The sequence below is a fragment of the Thalassophryne amazonica genome, chromosome 13, assembly GCF_902500255.1.
Source record: "Thalassophryne amazonica chromosome 13, fThaAma1.1, whole genome shotgun sequence".
Classification (NCBI taxonomy): domain Eukaryota; kingdom Metazoa; phylum Chordata; class Actinopteri; order Batrachoidiformes; family Batrachoididae; genus Thalassophryne; species Thalassophryne amazonica.
In genome coordinates, this window is record NC_047115.1 from 4,860,440 (window position 1) to 4,875,273 (window position 14,834).

At 41.2% G+C, this 14,834-nt stretch overlaps 1 protein-coding gene across 3 annotated transcripts in view; it reads right to left on the minus strand.

The window, feature by feature from the left end:
- The window catches only part of LOC117523944 (cullin-9), a 376,653-nt gene that overhangs the window by 61,406 nt on the left and 300,413 nt on the right, over positions 1-14,834 (minus strand). For all 3 annotated transcript variants that reach the window (XM_034185568.1, XM_034185567.1, XM_034185566.1), the window contains exon 39: positions 11,381-11,455. In XM_034185568.1, coding sequence (XP_034041459.1) covers positions 11,381-11,455 — 75 coding nt within the window. The remainder of the gene's footprint in view (positions 1-11,380; positions 11,456-14,834) is intronic.

Here is a 14,834-nt window from a genome sequence, read left to right on the forward strand (position 1 = left end):
AAGGAAGGTTGGAGATTGGCCTATAATTAGCTAAGATAGCTGGGTCAAGTGATGGCTTTTTAAGTAATGGTTTAATTACTGCCACCTTAAAAGCCTGTGGTACATAGCCAACTAACAAAGATAGATTGATCATATTTAAGATCGAAGCATTAAATAATGGTAGGGCTTCCTTGAGCAGCCTGGTAGGAATGGGGTCTAATAAACATGTTGATGGTTTGGATGAAGTAACTAATGAAAATAACTCAGACAGAACAATCGGAGAGAAAGAGTCTAACCAAATACCGGCATCACTGAAAGCAGCCAAAGATAACGATACGTCTTTGGGATGGTTATGAGTAATTTTTTCTCTAATAGTTAAAATTTTGTTAGCAAAGAAAGTCATGAAGTCATTACTAGTTAAAGTTAATGGAATACTCAGCTCAATAGAGCTCTGACTCTTTGTCAGCCTGGCTACAGTGCTGAATATTCAATTTATTAATATTTTCTTCAATTAGTGATGAGTAGAAAGATGTCCTAGCTTTACGGAGGGCTTTTTTTATAGAGCAACAGACTCTTTTTCCAGGCTAAGTGAAGATCATCTAAATTAGTGAGACGCCATTTCCTCTCCAACTTACGGGTTATCTGCTTTAAGCTACGAGTTTGTGAGTTATACCACGGAGTCAGACACTTCTGATTTAAAGCTCTCTTTTTCAGAGGAGCTACAGCATCCAAAGTTGTCTTCAATGAGGATGTAAAACTATTGACGAGATACTCTATCTCCCTTACAGAGTTTAGGTAGCTACTCTGCACTGTGTTGGTATATGGCATTAGAGAACATAAAGAAGGAATCATATCCTTAAACCTAGTTACAGCGCTTTCTGAAAGACTTCTAGTGTAATGAAACTTATTCCCCACTGCTGGGTAGTCCATCAGAGTAAATGTAAATGTTATTAAGAAATGATCAGACAGAAGGGAGTTTTCAGGGAATACTGTTAAGTCTTCTATTTCCATACCATAAGTCAGAACAAGATCTAAGATATGATTAAAGTGGTGGGTGGACTCATTTACTTTTTGAACAAAGCCAATAGAGTCTAATAATAGATTAAATGCAGTGTTGAGGCTGTCATTCTCAGCATCTGTGTGGATGTTAAAATCGCCCACTATAATTATCTTATCTGAGCTAAGCACTAAGTCAGACAAAGGTCTGAAAATTCACAGAGAAACTCACAGTAACGACCAGGTGGACGATAGATAATAACAAATAAAACTGGTTTTTGGGACTTCCAATTTGGATGGACAAGACTAAGAGACAAGCTTTCAAATGAATTAAAGCTCTGTCTGGGTTTTTGATTAATTAATAAGCTGGAATGGAAGATTGCTGCTAATCCTCCGCCTCGGCCCGTGCTACGAGCATTCTGACAGTTAGTGTGACTCGGGGGTGTTGACTCATTTAAACTAACATATTCATCCTGCTGTAACCAGGTTTCTGTTAGGCAGAATAAATCAATATGTTGATCAATTATTATATCATTTACCAACAGGGACTTAGAAGAGAGAGACCTAATGTTTAATAGACCACATTTAACTGTTTTAGTCTGTGGTGCAGTTGAAGGTGCTATATTATTTTTTCTTTTTGAATTTTTATGCTTAAATAGATTTTTGCTGGTTATTGGTAGTCTGGGAGCAGGCACCGTCTCTACGGGGATGGGGTAATGAGGGGATGGCAGGGGGAGAGAAGCTGCAGAGAGGTGTGTAAGACTACAACTCTGCTTTATGTCATGTGACATGGATTATTTGTACTATTTGCCATTGTATTCCATTTACCATGCAATTTTAGTGCTAGTTAGCATACAATTTTGGTATTATATGATTTGTGCTTTTGCACGCCTCAACCACCGTGCACGCTCACACTAGCAGCAATGGCGCTTACCTTAAAAACAAACATGGTGGGAGCTTATTGACAATGCTCATTCTTCTAACACAAAAAAACAAATCCAGTACACCAGGGCTATTCAACTCGATTTTTCCGGGGTCAAATTTGTCAGAACACTATGACCTGTGGACCGGACATTCTCTTGACCTGTACTATTACTCTCGGATGTACAATTGAGACAAATTGTACAACATTTATTTTTCCCTTTTTATTTAACAGAACATCAAAAGTCACACTTTAAGTGCAGGTTTCAACCAACATTAGCAGCCTCTGGTATAATAACATCACAGTCACAACAGGAATAACTGTTTTTAGTGCAAGTAAAAGTAAACAAAACCATCTTCTGGCTTAACAACAAAGCAATAACTCCTCACTTAATGTGCAAAAAAGAGAAGACACTTAATCAACTTCTGGGTCGACAGCATCACAGTAACCCCAAATGCTGTTTTTTGTGCAAAAAAGTAAACAAACAGCTCCTCATAAGGAACAACAACAAAAACCAATAGCAGCTGCTGGCTGCTTTATGTGCAACAAAAATTAAACATAACTTCTGGTTTAAATAACTATGTCACTGCTGATATTTATGAGAATGGGCTTTCTCAGTTCAAAACTAAAAACAAAAATGGCCATTTTTGTACATGGTGCAAAAAAAAAAAAAATGCTTTGTGTCTTAGAGTGTGTGTACTGAAGAGATAAAAAGACAAAAGATTAATACTCTACATTTTTTTTGCTATTAGTGAGAGAAATTGCATTTTTTGACTGAGCTAGGACAGAAAAATTAGGCTTGTATGGAGTGAGAGTGATCTGCAAACAATGATGCAGACACTTATTTGTCAAAGAGGCACGATTGTCTGTTTTTATGGCATTTATGTGAGAGAAACTGGATTCGCAGGTATATCTTGAACCAAATATAATTATAAGTGAATAGTATATTGATGTGTATGTCTGTGTGTCGACATGTAGCAGTGAATTTATATTTTTGTAAATATGACTGATTAGAATTGTTGGACTTGTACTAGCAGGGGTGGGTGTTAAGCTTTGCTTCAGCCCACACCCTTTCGGACTCACTAGTTTTGTCTGTGTTTGTTTGTGGAATTGTTCATTTTTTTCTATTTGAATATTTTGTGTGCCGAATAAAAAACTTTGTCACTTTGTCAAATATTGTTAACACACACAACACCAATCTTTTCATTTTGGGGAATTTCTCTGCAACAACACACCTGGTTCAAAACTCTGCACAGCCCTGTTGCTTAAAAGCATTTTTCAGTTCACTTGATGCCTGCATGTCAACAATCTCCAGCTGCATGGACCCTTCATCAATGTCATGTTGCCTGAGGATTTCTCCCAAAGCAGGAGAAATGTGTGCTGTGTTGGTAAATGGTCCCTTACTACACCCAGCAGCTCTTCTGGGATGCCAAAATCATTAAATCTCTGTGCAAAGTTGTGCCTAAGCTTATCTAGAAAGTCTGACATTACTTTTGTGACACTGGCAAATTGCGATGACTTAATGAAGTCACTGAGTGTGGAAAAGTGCAGCAGCCTGTTATTAAGATCACATGTGAAAATGTCTAGTTTTTTTTATAAAAGCAGTCAGCTTTTCAACCACATCAGCCACTGTTTTATCCTCCCCTGAAGACTCAGATTGAGACCATTCAAATAATGCTAGATATCACTTAAAAAGCACATTTCTGAGACAAATTTCTCATTCAGCATTTTTGTCAGAAATGTTTCAGCCTTCTTGTGCTTGCATTCAAACAGAAAGGTGATAATTTCCTCCCTCAGTTCACAGACCACCTGACGTTGTGTAAAAGTAGGTCAGAGTGCTCAGCTGACATATCAGCAAGTCGTCTGCGAAACAACCTGTGCTGAAGACTGGATGTTGCTCTGATAAAGTTCACTGCAGCAATCACAGAGTCCGTGGTACTTTTCAACTCAGCACTAAGCTGAGAGCAGAGGACACTCTGGTGAACGAGACAGTGGACAGACTGTAGCTTTGGTGCAACAGCAGACAGTCGTGCAGACGGTCCTTTGACCCTTCCTGCCATCGAGGGAGCTCCATCTGTAACCAGCAGGTTAATACGCTCTAGGTCCAGTCCACTGTCTTTAAAAAAGCAATAAGCTTTTTAAAATTTATTTCCCCTGTTGTTTGTCCTTCCAGTGGAATTAGGCCCAACAGATCCTCCTTGAAACGGTCACCGTTGAAAAACCGCACATACAAACAAAGTTGTGCTGTATCAGAGCTGTCAGCTGACTCATCCACAGCCAGCGACATGAATTCAGCTTTCTTCAATTGATTTAGAAGAGTCTCGAAAATGTCTGTGGCTAAAACATCTAGTCGTCTTGCAGCTGTTGTATCTGACAGAGGGATTGACTTGATTGAAGACACGACCTGCTGTTTCAGCTTGTCGTCCGCTACCACCTCGTCGACGGCAGCTAATATGCATTCTTTCACTGTTTTGGAGTCAGTGAACAGCATTTTCTTTTTAGCAAGAACCCGCAACACGCAGGGATGCTGCTGTTGTCTTCTGTTGCAGAGTGCAGCTACGGGAGAAGATTGCAGTGCTTCAATTGTAATTCATGTTGAGTACTTTTATTTTTATTTGACGAGCATCAGAACCTGGTGAATATTCACTGTCAAAACAGGAGGGAGTCGTAATGAAGTGCCTCCGCACGTTATATTCCTTATTCACCGAGCAACAGTCAGAACACAGCAGGCACATAGGATTGCCTTCGGCATTTTCTATGTGCACATATTTACCAGTCCAGTCATTATTAAATCTTCTATTTTCATTGTCAACTTTATGTCTCTTCTCCTTTGAATGCGCCCGGTTGTTGTCGTCTTCTTTGTTCGAGTTTATTGGCGGTTTGCAAACCAAGACAGTACATTATTGCCACCAACTGTTCGAGTGCCCGCACTGCCCACACATGACGTAGGTGTGTCTGGAAACAGTGCTGACGTGCCGTAAAGGACTCAATGTGCCACAAAAGTGCCATAAAGTGTCGTAAAATGCTGAAAATCAGTGAACGCGCTTTGTAGCGGCTTTTGATCATGTATTTATTGTTATTTATGGGTAGATGGGCTGATGGGTAGAAGGGGTGGTGGCCAAGTGATTAATGCGCTTGGTTTCAGTGCAGAAGGCTCCAGGTTCAAATCCCACCCCTGCCACATTTCTCCATGTAATGTGGAGTTGCGTCAGGAAGGGCATCCGGCGTAAACCCTGTTCCAATTCAACATGCAGATCCACCTTGGATTTGCTGTGGCGATCCCGAGTGCAAACAAGGGAGCAGCCGAAGGGACTTACTTTTATGGGCTGATGGGTAGAATAACCGTGCAGTACACCATAAGCCATCTTGAGGCATTTGCAATATTCGCTTGGATGTCTCTCAGTGAAGTGGAACGGCTGTCGGATGAAGAACTTGACACATTTCTGTTGCAATTTTTCCACTGGACTGAGAAAAGCAAATGGAAGTCTGTACGCGCAGGGCTGGACTGGGACCAAAAAACGGCCCGGGCATTTTTAGCCATGGCGGCCCACCATGATTATTTTATACAATACACGAAAACACACATCCAACATTCAAGTGAAAGTGTTATCAAAGAAACAGTCAGTATCTGGTGTGACCACCATTTGCCTCATGCAGTGCAACACATCTCCTTCACATAGAGTTGATCAGGTTGTCAATTGTGGCCTGTGGAATGTTGGTCCACTCCTCTTCAATGGCTGTGCGAAGTTGCTGGATATTGGCAGGAACTGGTACACGCTGTCATATACGCCGGTCCAGAGCATCCCAAACATGCTCAATGGGTGACATGTCCGGTGAGTATGCCGGCCATGCAAGAACTGGGACATTTTCAACTTCCAAGAATTGTGTACAGATCCTTGCAACATGGGGCCGTGCATTATCCTGCTGCAACATGAGGTGATGTTCTTGGATGTATGGCACAACAATGGGCCTCAGGATCTCGTCACGGTATCTCTGTGCATTCAAAATGCCATCAATAAAATGCACCTGTGTTCTTCGTCCATAACAGACGCCTGCCCATACCATAACCCCACCGCCACCATGGGCCACTCGATCCACAACATTGACATCAGAAAACCGCTCACCCACACGACGCCACACACGCTGTCTGCCATCTGCCCTGAACAGTGTGAACCGGGATTCATCCGTGAAGAGAACACCTCTCCAACGTGCCAAACGCCAGCGAATGTGAGCATTTGCCCACTCAAGTTGGTTACGACGACGAACTGGAGTCAGGTCGAGACCCCGATGAGGACGACGAGCATGCAGATGAGCTTCCCTGAGACGGTTTCTGACAGTTTGTGCAGAAATTCTTTGGTTATGCAAACCGATTGTTTCAGCAGCTGTCCGAGTGGCTGGTCTTAGACGATCTTGGAGGTGAACATGCTGGATGTGGAGGTCCTGGGCTGGTGTGGTTACACATGGTCTGCGGTTGTGAGGCTGGTTGGATGTACTGCCAAATTCTCTGAAACGCCTTTGGAGATGGTTTATGGTAGAGAAATGAACATTCAATACACGAGCAACAGCTCTGGTTGACATTCCTGCTGTCAGCATGCCAATTGCACGCTCCCTCAAATCTTGCGACATCTGTGGCATTGTGCTGTGTGATAAAACTGCACCTTTCAGAGTGGCCTTTTATTGTGGGCAGTCTAAGGCACACCTGTGCACTAATCATGGTGTCTAATCAGCATCTTGATATGGCACACCTGTGAGGTGGGATGGATTATCTCAGCAAAGGAGAAGTGCTCACTATCACAGATTTAGACTGGTTTGTGAACAATATTTGAGGGAAATGGTGATACTGTGTATGTGGAAAAAGTTTTAAATCTTTGAGTTCATCTCATACAAAAATCAATCAATCAATTTTATTTATATAGCGCCAAATCACAACAAACAGTTGCCCCAAGGCGCCTTATATTGTAAGGCAAGGCCATACAATAATTACGGAAAAACCCCAACGGTCAAAACCACCCCCTGTGAGCAAGCACTTGGCGACAGTGGGAAAGAAAAACGCCCTTTTAACAGGAAGAAACCTCCAGGACAACCAGGCTCAGAGAGGGGCAGTCTTCTGCTGGGACTGGTTGGGGCTGAGGGAGAGAACCAGGAAAAAGACATGCTGTGGAGGGGAGCAGAGATCAATCACTAATGATTAAATGCAGAGTGGTGCATACAGAGCAAAAAGAGAAAGAAACACACAGTGCATCATGGGAACCCCCCAGCAGTCTAAGTCTATAGCAGCATAACTAAGGGATGGTTCAGGGTCACCTGAAGAAAGCCTGCAGTCTGAGAGTGAAGCGCTCTATTGGGGTGATATGGTACTATGAGGTCCCTAAGATAAGATGGGACCTGATTATTCAAAACCTTATAAGTAAGAAGAAGAATTTTAAATCTATTCTAGAATTAACAGGAAGCCAATGAAGAGAAGCCAATATGGGTGAGATATGCTCTCTCCTTCTAGTCCCTGTCAGTATTCTAGCTGCAGCATTTTGAATTAACTGAAGGCTTTTCAGGGAACTTTTAGGACAACCTGATAATAATGAATTACAATAGTCCAGCCTAGAGGAAATAAATGCACGAATTACTTTTTCAGCATCACTCTGAGACAAGACCTTTCTAATTTTAGAGATATTGCGCAAATGCAAAAAAGCAGTCCTACATATTTGTTTAATATGCGCATTGAATGACATATCCTGATCAGAAATGACTCCAAGATTTCTCACAGTATTACTAGAGGTCAGGGTAATGCCATCCAGAGTAAGGATCTGGTTAGACATCATGTTTCTAAGATTTGTGGGGCCAAGTACAATAACTTCAGTTTTATCTGAGTTTAAAAGCAGGAAATTAGAGGTCATCCATGTCTTTATGGATGACCTCTAATTTCCTGCAAATGGGAGCAAAACCAAAAGTGTTGCGTTTATATTTTTGTTGAGTGTATATATATATATATATATATATATATATATATATATATATATATATATATCTGTTTAATGTTTCTTTTTATTTTAAGAAATATTTTTTATTTGTCCTAATCAGGAACATTTGCTGCGCAGACAACCTAAATAGAGATGTGCTTCAAAAACGTCCATTGATGAACTGAACACCACGAAGTCCAGTCGAAAGAAAACATCTCTGCTCTTCAAAATAATAGAAAAGTGTCTTCAACAACACCAGAGGTCAAAGCTGCAGAAGAGACCTTCATCTGGTTCTTAGAATGCAGCATAACATCACCTGCTTCTACATAAAAGGCTCTTTAAACAGCAACTATTTTATTATTTTTTTCCAAAAGGGGTTTAATTTTATATTTTTACAATAAATGAATGGATCATTAAAAATTTCCACAAAATCAAAGTTAAGTCAAGACATTTGCACAAGTAGAAGCTTTCCCCTTATTGAGCACAACTTTAAAACATTCACAATCAATAGTAAAATTCATATTTCAGAAATGACTGTCCTGATCACAACATTAAAGGCAATCACATATTCTGATGTAATTACAAGTTGAAATGACTGACTTAAAAAAAAAAAAAAAAAAAGATCATGAGGTTTATGTCACAGAAATCCTACTTTACAATCACACTGCAGTCATTGTTAAATTATTTCCTGTTGCATTTATAATAAACATTTGTATTTATTTACAGTCTCTGTTTTTCTGGTTGAAATGAGACATCAACAATCGACCAGACTTTAAAAAAGTTAAAACTTATCTAATCTGAAGTAACAGGTGATTTTAATTTACAGATGAAGAAAGGTTTATAAAGAACCATTTTTTTTTTGCTATTTTAATTACAAGTGTTCGAAACTTTTTTTTTACAGTAATCAGAAATTTTGAGGTAAAAAAAAATATTGCAAGGATTTTTCTTCAGAAAACCTCTCTATAAATGAGCAGTCCTGTGACACGTTTCTATTTTGTACAGATCAGTGTTTTCCGCCACTAGTCTTCTGTGTTTTGGCCCGACGGATCATTCCTATTGGACAGCGCGAAGCTACGTCACAGTTCAGAACGGCAAAAGTTGGACTGGGTTGAACTTTGACCGCGTTGGCCTGTCGACAAGCGCCAATGCGCACTCCGGTCAGAAGTGTCGGTTTAGCTCTGCTTTTGACGCGACGCTTCTGACACTCTTAAGTTGAATTAGGAAATTGAAGGTGTGATGATGAATATCATCAGTGCATATGCCCCACAGGTAGGGTGTGAGATGAAGGAGAAAGAAGATTTCTGGAGTGTGTTAGATGAGGTGGTGGAGAGTGTGCCCAAGCATGAAAGAGTGGTGATAGGAGCAGACGTCAATGGGCATGTTGGTGAAGGGAATAGAGGTGATGAGGAAGTAATGGGTAGATATGGTATCAAGGACAGGAATGAGGACGGACAGATGGAAGCTGATTTTACAAAAAGGATGGAAATGACTGTGGTGAATACCTACTTTAAGAAAAGGGAGGAGCACAGGGTAACATATAAGAGTGGAGGAAGGTGCACACAGGTGGACTACATTCTTTATAGGAGATGCAAGCTAAAAGAAATCACAGACTGTAAGGTGGTAGCAGGAGAGAGTGTCGTTAGACAGCATAGGATGGTTGTTTGTAGGATGACTTTAGAGGTAAAGAAGAAGAAGAGAGTGAGAGCTCAACAAAGGATCAGATGGTGGAAGCTGAAGGAGGAAGACTGTTGTGTGAAATTTAGCAAGCAGGTGAGAGAAGCACTAGTTGGAGGGGAAACAATTTTGGACAACTGGAAAAGTACTGCAGATGTGGTGAGGGAGACAGCTAGGGCAGTACTGGGTATGACATCTGGACAGTGGAAGGAAGACAAGGAGACTTGGTGGTGGAATGAAGAGGTCCAAGAAAGCATAAGGAGAAAGAGGTTGGCGAAAAAGTTTGGGATAGTCGGAGAGATGAAGAAAGTAAACAGGAGTACAAGGAGATGCGGCGTAAGGCGAAAAGAGAAGTGGCAAAAGCGAAGGAAAAGGAATATTGCGAGCTGTACATGAAGTTGAATAGTAAGGAGAAAAGGACTTGTACCGATTGGCCAGACAAAGGGACAGAGCTGGAAAGGATGTGCAGCAGGTTAGGGTGGTAAAAGATGCACATGGTAATGTGCTGACAAGTGAGGAGTTTGTGCTGAGAAGGTGGAGGGAATATTTTGAAGCGCTGATGAATAAAGAAAATGAGCGAGAGAAAAGGCTGGATGATGTGAAAGTAAATCAGGAAGTACGAGAGATTAGTGAAGAAGAAGTGAGGGCTGCTATGAAGAGGATGAAGAGTGAAAAGGCAGTTGGTCCAGATGACATTCCAATGGAGGCATGGAAATGTCTAGGAGAGATGGCAGTAGAGTTTCTAACCAGATTGTTTAATAAAATCTTGGAAAGTGAGAGGATGCCTGAGGAGTGGAGACGAAGTGTGCTGGTTCCTATTTTCAAGAACAAGGGTGATGTGTAGAGCTGCAGTAACTACAGAGGCATAAAGTTGATCAGCCACAGTATGAAGTTATGGGAAAGAGTCGTAGAAGCTAGGCTTAGAAAACAGGTGAAGATCTGTGAGCAGCAATATGGTTTCATGCCGAGAAAGAGCACTACAGATGCAATGTTTGCTCTGAGAATACTGATGAAGTACAAAGAAGGCCAGAAAGAGTTACATTGTGTGTTTGTGGACTTAGAAAAAGCTTATGATAAGGTGCCAAGAGAAGAGCTGTGGTACTATATGAGTAAGTCTGGAGTGGCAGAGAAGTATGTTAGGGTAGTGCAGGACATGTACAAGAATAGTGTGACAGCGGTGAGATGAGCAGTAGGAATGACAGACTCATTCAAGGTTGAGGTAGGATTACACCAAGGATCAGCTCTGAGTCCTTTCTTGTTTGCAGTGGTGATGGACAGGTTGACGGATGAGATCAGACAGGTGTCCCCATGGACTATGATGTTTGCAGATGACATTGTGATCTGTAGTGAGAGTTGGGAGCAAGCTGAATTTTTAGACCAATCTGTGACACCTTTGATGCTTCCAAAGCGCCTGGTGTGAAACACCCTTTAGAGATTAAATCATGATCAAAAGCCCACAATCGAACACAAACACCCTGATATCAGGATTGGAAGACATTTATTCTACAGTTCCCAGCCCAAAGACTGTGGCCCTAAGCAGATTTCTCATCAAACTGACTGACTCTAGTGTCACGTTGTCCTCCCCTTGGTCAAATTAGTCAAACAAAGCTGCAAAAAATGGCAGCATTCAGCCATTTTCTGGAAATGTGGTTAAGCTGAAACAAAATCTAAATCAGCACTGATGTACTGAAATTTTTCAACAATTCCATGTTCACCTTAAAAAATGTAGTTGAATAAGTAAAGCTTTTTCAAATATGTGTTAAGCAGCAAGGTTAAGATGGGGTTATGGAACCACGCTAAGGTGCGAGCAGACCTTGTGAGAATACTCAGCACCGCGATATAAAGGACAGCTCACCTTGGCCTGGTGTTGGAAGGTGCATCTCTCATTGTAATCCTGGAACTTCTTCTCCTGCCGTGCTGCTTTACTCACCTGAAGCAAAAATATATCAGAAATGCAGAAATAACCACAAAGACATGAAGTTCTATCCATTCAAGTAAGAAGACAAACCCAGATTTATGTTTTCTTCCTGGCTCCTCAGGCAGCCTTTGGTTTGAGTTATGACTCTGAATGTGAACCTCTATCAGCATCCAAATCAGGCTACCTGTGAATTTCTGGTATCGTATTTGCAGGATAAATTCTAAAACTTTGAGTCCTGTCAGAAACATATTTAAGACCAACTTCTGAATTGGTGAGAACATAAGTGAAAGTCTTGACCAAAACCTAACCGTGTTCCCACAGGTGCTGCTGAGAAGTTTGTTTTTGACCAAAAAGGTTGTGCAGCTTTCAGTGACTTCCTGGATTCATCCATCACAAAAGTATCGGTATATGGTGAATGTTGAACTTGTAGAGACGTTCACTGATCTCAGCAGTGACATTCAGATGCAGAGAGGCCTGGGAAGATCGTATGGAGTCATAAGGTCAAAAGTCAGAGGCGTTTTTTGATGCTGATATTTTTGCAGGCAAATGAAGGTCCAAGTCTTTAGGGTCCTGGTGCTTCCTGTCTCAGTAGGTGGATCTGAAATTTGGACATGACCTAGGACTACGTGTCTTCAGAGGATCACGGACACCACTGAAAACAGTTGTTGGCTGCCATGCCTCTTGTGGTATGTATGGTTCACTGACATTAACGTGCTGTTGAGTCAGAATGTTTTAATGTCACCATCATTGTCACTGTTGGTTTCATGGTGATTTTGTTTTCATTTATGGAAAAATACTCTTCATGGACTGAGCCTTCCATGACTTACTAAAGTGATATATTACAGAGCTCCCAAAGGGCCATGGTGTGGATTTACTCATTTATTTGAGATGAGAATTTATTGTGAGAGCTTGTTTTGCTCCAACACAACACTAGCTACATCCTTTAGCCACTCATATTTCTTGAGGCTTTGGAATGATGTGCTCAGAAAAGTAAGAAAAGTATTTTGAGGCTCCTCGGATGATGTGTCCTTTTCATCTCGTAAAATCGACAGCATCTACCAGGCAACTGTAAAGTTTGCTCTGAAACAGCCCTCTTAATCTAACAAATCTTTTTACTTTACTCTGTTTTTCCATTCATCAGGAATACTGCTGAGGTGATGGTTTAGTGGTTAATCAGTGGGCCTGAGACCAGAGGATCCTTGGTTCAAACCCCCGTCCAGCCTGAAAAATCACTAAGGGCCCTTGGGCAAGGCCTTTTATCCCCATGGTGATCCCGCTGTGTAGTGAGCGCCTTGCATGGCAGCACCCTGACATCAGTGTGTGTGTGTGAAAGCAAAGCGCTTTGAGCTTCTGATATGGATGGACAAGCGCTATATATATATATATATATATATATATATATATATATACACACACACACACACGCACAGTGAGGAAAATAAGTATTTGAACACCCTGAGGTTTGGCAAGTTCTCCCACTTAGAAATCATGGAGGGGTCTGAAATTTTCATCTTAGGTGCATGTCCACTGTGAGAGACATAATCTAAAAAAAAATCTGGAAATCACAATGTATAATTAAAAAAAAAAAAAAGTTATGTTACTGCTGCAAATAAGTATTTGAACACCTACCAACCAGCGAGAATTCTGTCTCACACAGACCTGTTAATTTTTGTTAATTACCTGATAATTACCTCACTTTGTGGGGTAAGGATGATTCTGAGAAAGCTCAGAACTACACAGGAGGACCTGGCCAATGACCTGAAGAGAGCTGGGGCCACAGTCACAAAGATTACATTAGTAACACATGATGCTGTCATGGTTTAAAATCCTGCAGGGCAGCAAGGTCCCCCTGCTCAAGCCAGCACATGTCCAGGCCCGTTTGAAGTTCACCAGTGACCATCTGGATGATCCAGAGGAGGCATGGGAGAAGGTCATGTGGTCATATGAGACCAGAATAGAGCTTTTTGGAATCAACTCCACTTACCATGTTTAGAGGATGAGAACAACCCCAAGAAAACCATCCCAACCGTGAAGCATGGGGGTGGAAACATCATACTCTGGGGGTGCTCTTCTGCAAAGGGGACAGGATGACTGCACCGTATTGAAGGGAGGATGGATGGGGTCATGTATTGTGAGATTTTGGCAAACAACCTCCTTCCCTCAGTAAGAGCATTGAAGATGGGTCATGGCTAGATCTTCCAGCATGACAATGACCCCAAACACACAGCCAGAGCAACTAAGGAGGAGCTCCGTAAGAAGCATTTCAAGGTCCTGGAGTGGCCTGGCCAGTCTCCAAACCTGAACTCAATAGAAAATCTTTGGAGAGAGCTGAAACTCCAAACCTTAAAGATCTAGAGAAGATCTGTATGGAGGAGTGGACCAAAATCCCTGCTGCAGTGTGTGAAAACCTGGTGAAAAACTACAGGAAACGTTTGACCTCTGTAATTGTAAACAAAGGCTACTGTACCAAATATTAACATTGATTTTCACAGGTGTTCAAATACTTATTTGCAGCAGTAACATACAAATAAATTATTTAAAAAAAAAATCATACATTGTGGTTTCCGGATTTTATTTTTTTTAGATTATGTCTCTCACAGTGGACATGAACCTAAGATGAAAATTTCAGACCCCTCCATGATTTCTAAGTGGGAGAATTTGCAAAACCACAAGGTGTTGAAATACTTATTTTCCTCACTATATATATATATATATATATATATATATATATATATATACACACACACACACACACACACACACACACACACACACACACACACACACACACACACACACACACACACACACACACACACACACACACACACACACACACACACACTTCTGTGAGTGTATCCATTCTAGCACTGAGTGTTAAGAGTGGCTAACTGAGAAGGGATGCAGCCAATTTTGCACCACAACTCAAAACATATTGTGAGGAAATGCAAAATAAGATTAAAGAATTTATCCCCAACTCTTCAAATTATTAAAAATAAATGCCACCACGACCCTTTGGAGGCTCCATTATAGAGACAAGGGGCAAAACAAACAAACAAATGAACAAACAAAAAAAGTGATTGGCATGTTACATTTTCTTTTAACCCTGACCCAACCCAACATTGACATCACCACTAATTTTTTTTTAGGTATTTAAAACAGTGGTGTCTACACCTGGTCCTCAGAAACCTCTGAATCTGCACATTTTGCATCTTTGCTAAAAGCTTATGAGCTGACTTGGTTTTTGCTCAGCCAATCAAAAGCTAACAGACACCTGAACAAACTAGCCATCTTTTGGTAAAGCAAGTGAAGATGGAAGGTGTGCAGGTTCGACGGCCTCACGCCTCATTTCCACATCCCCCTGTCTACGTAGCCTAGGTGACCATGAACA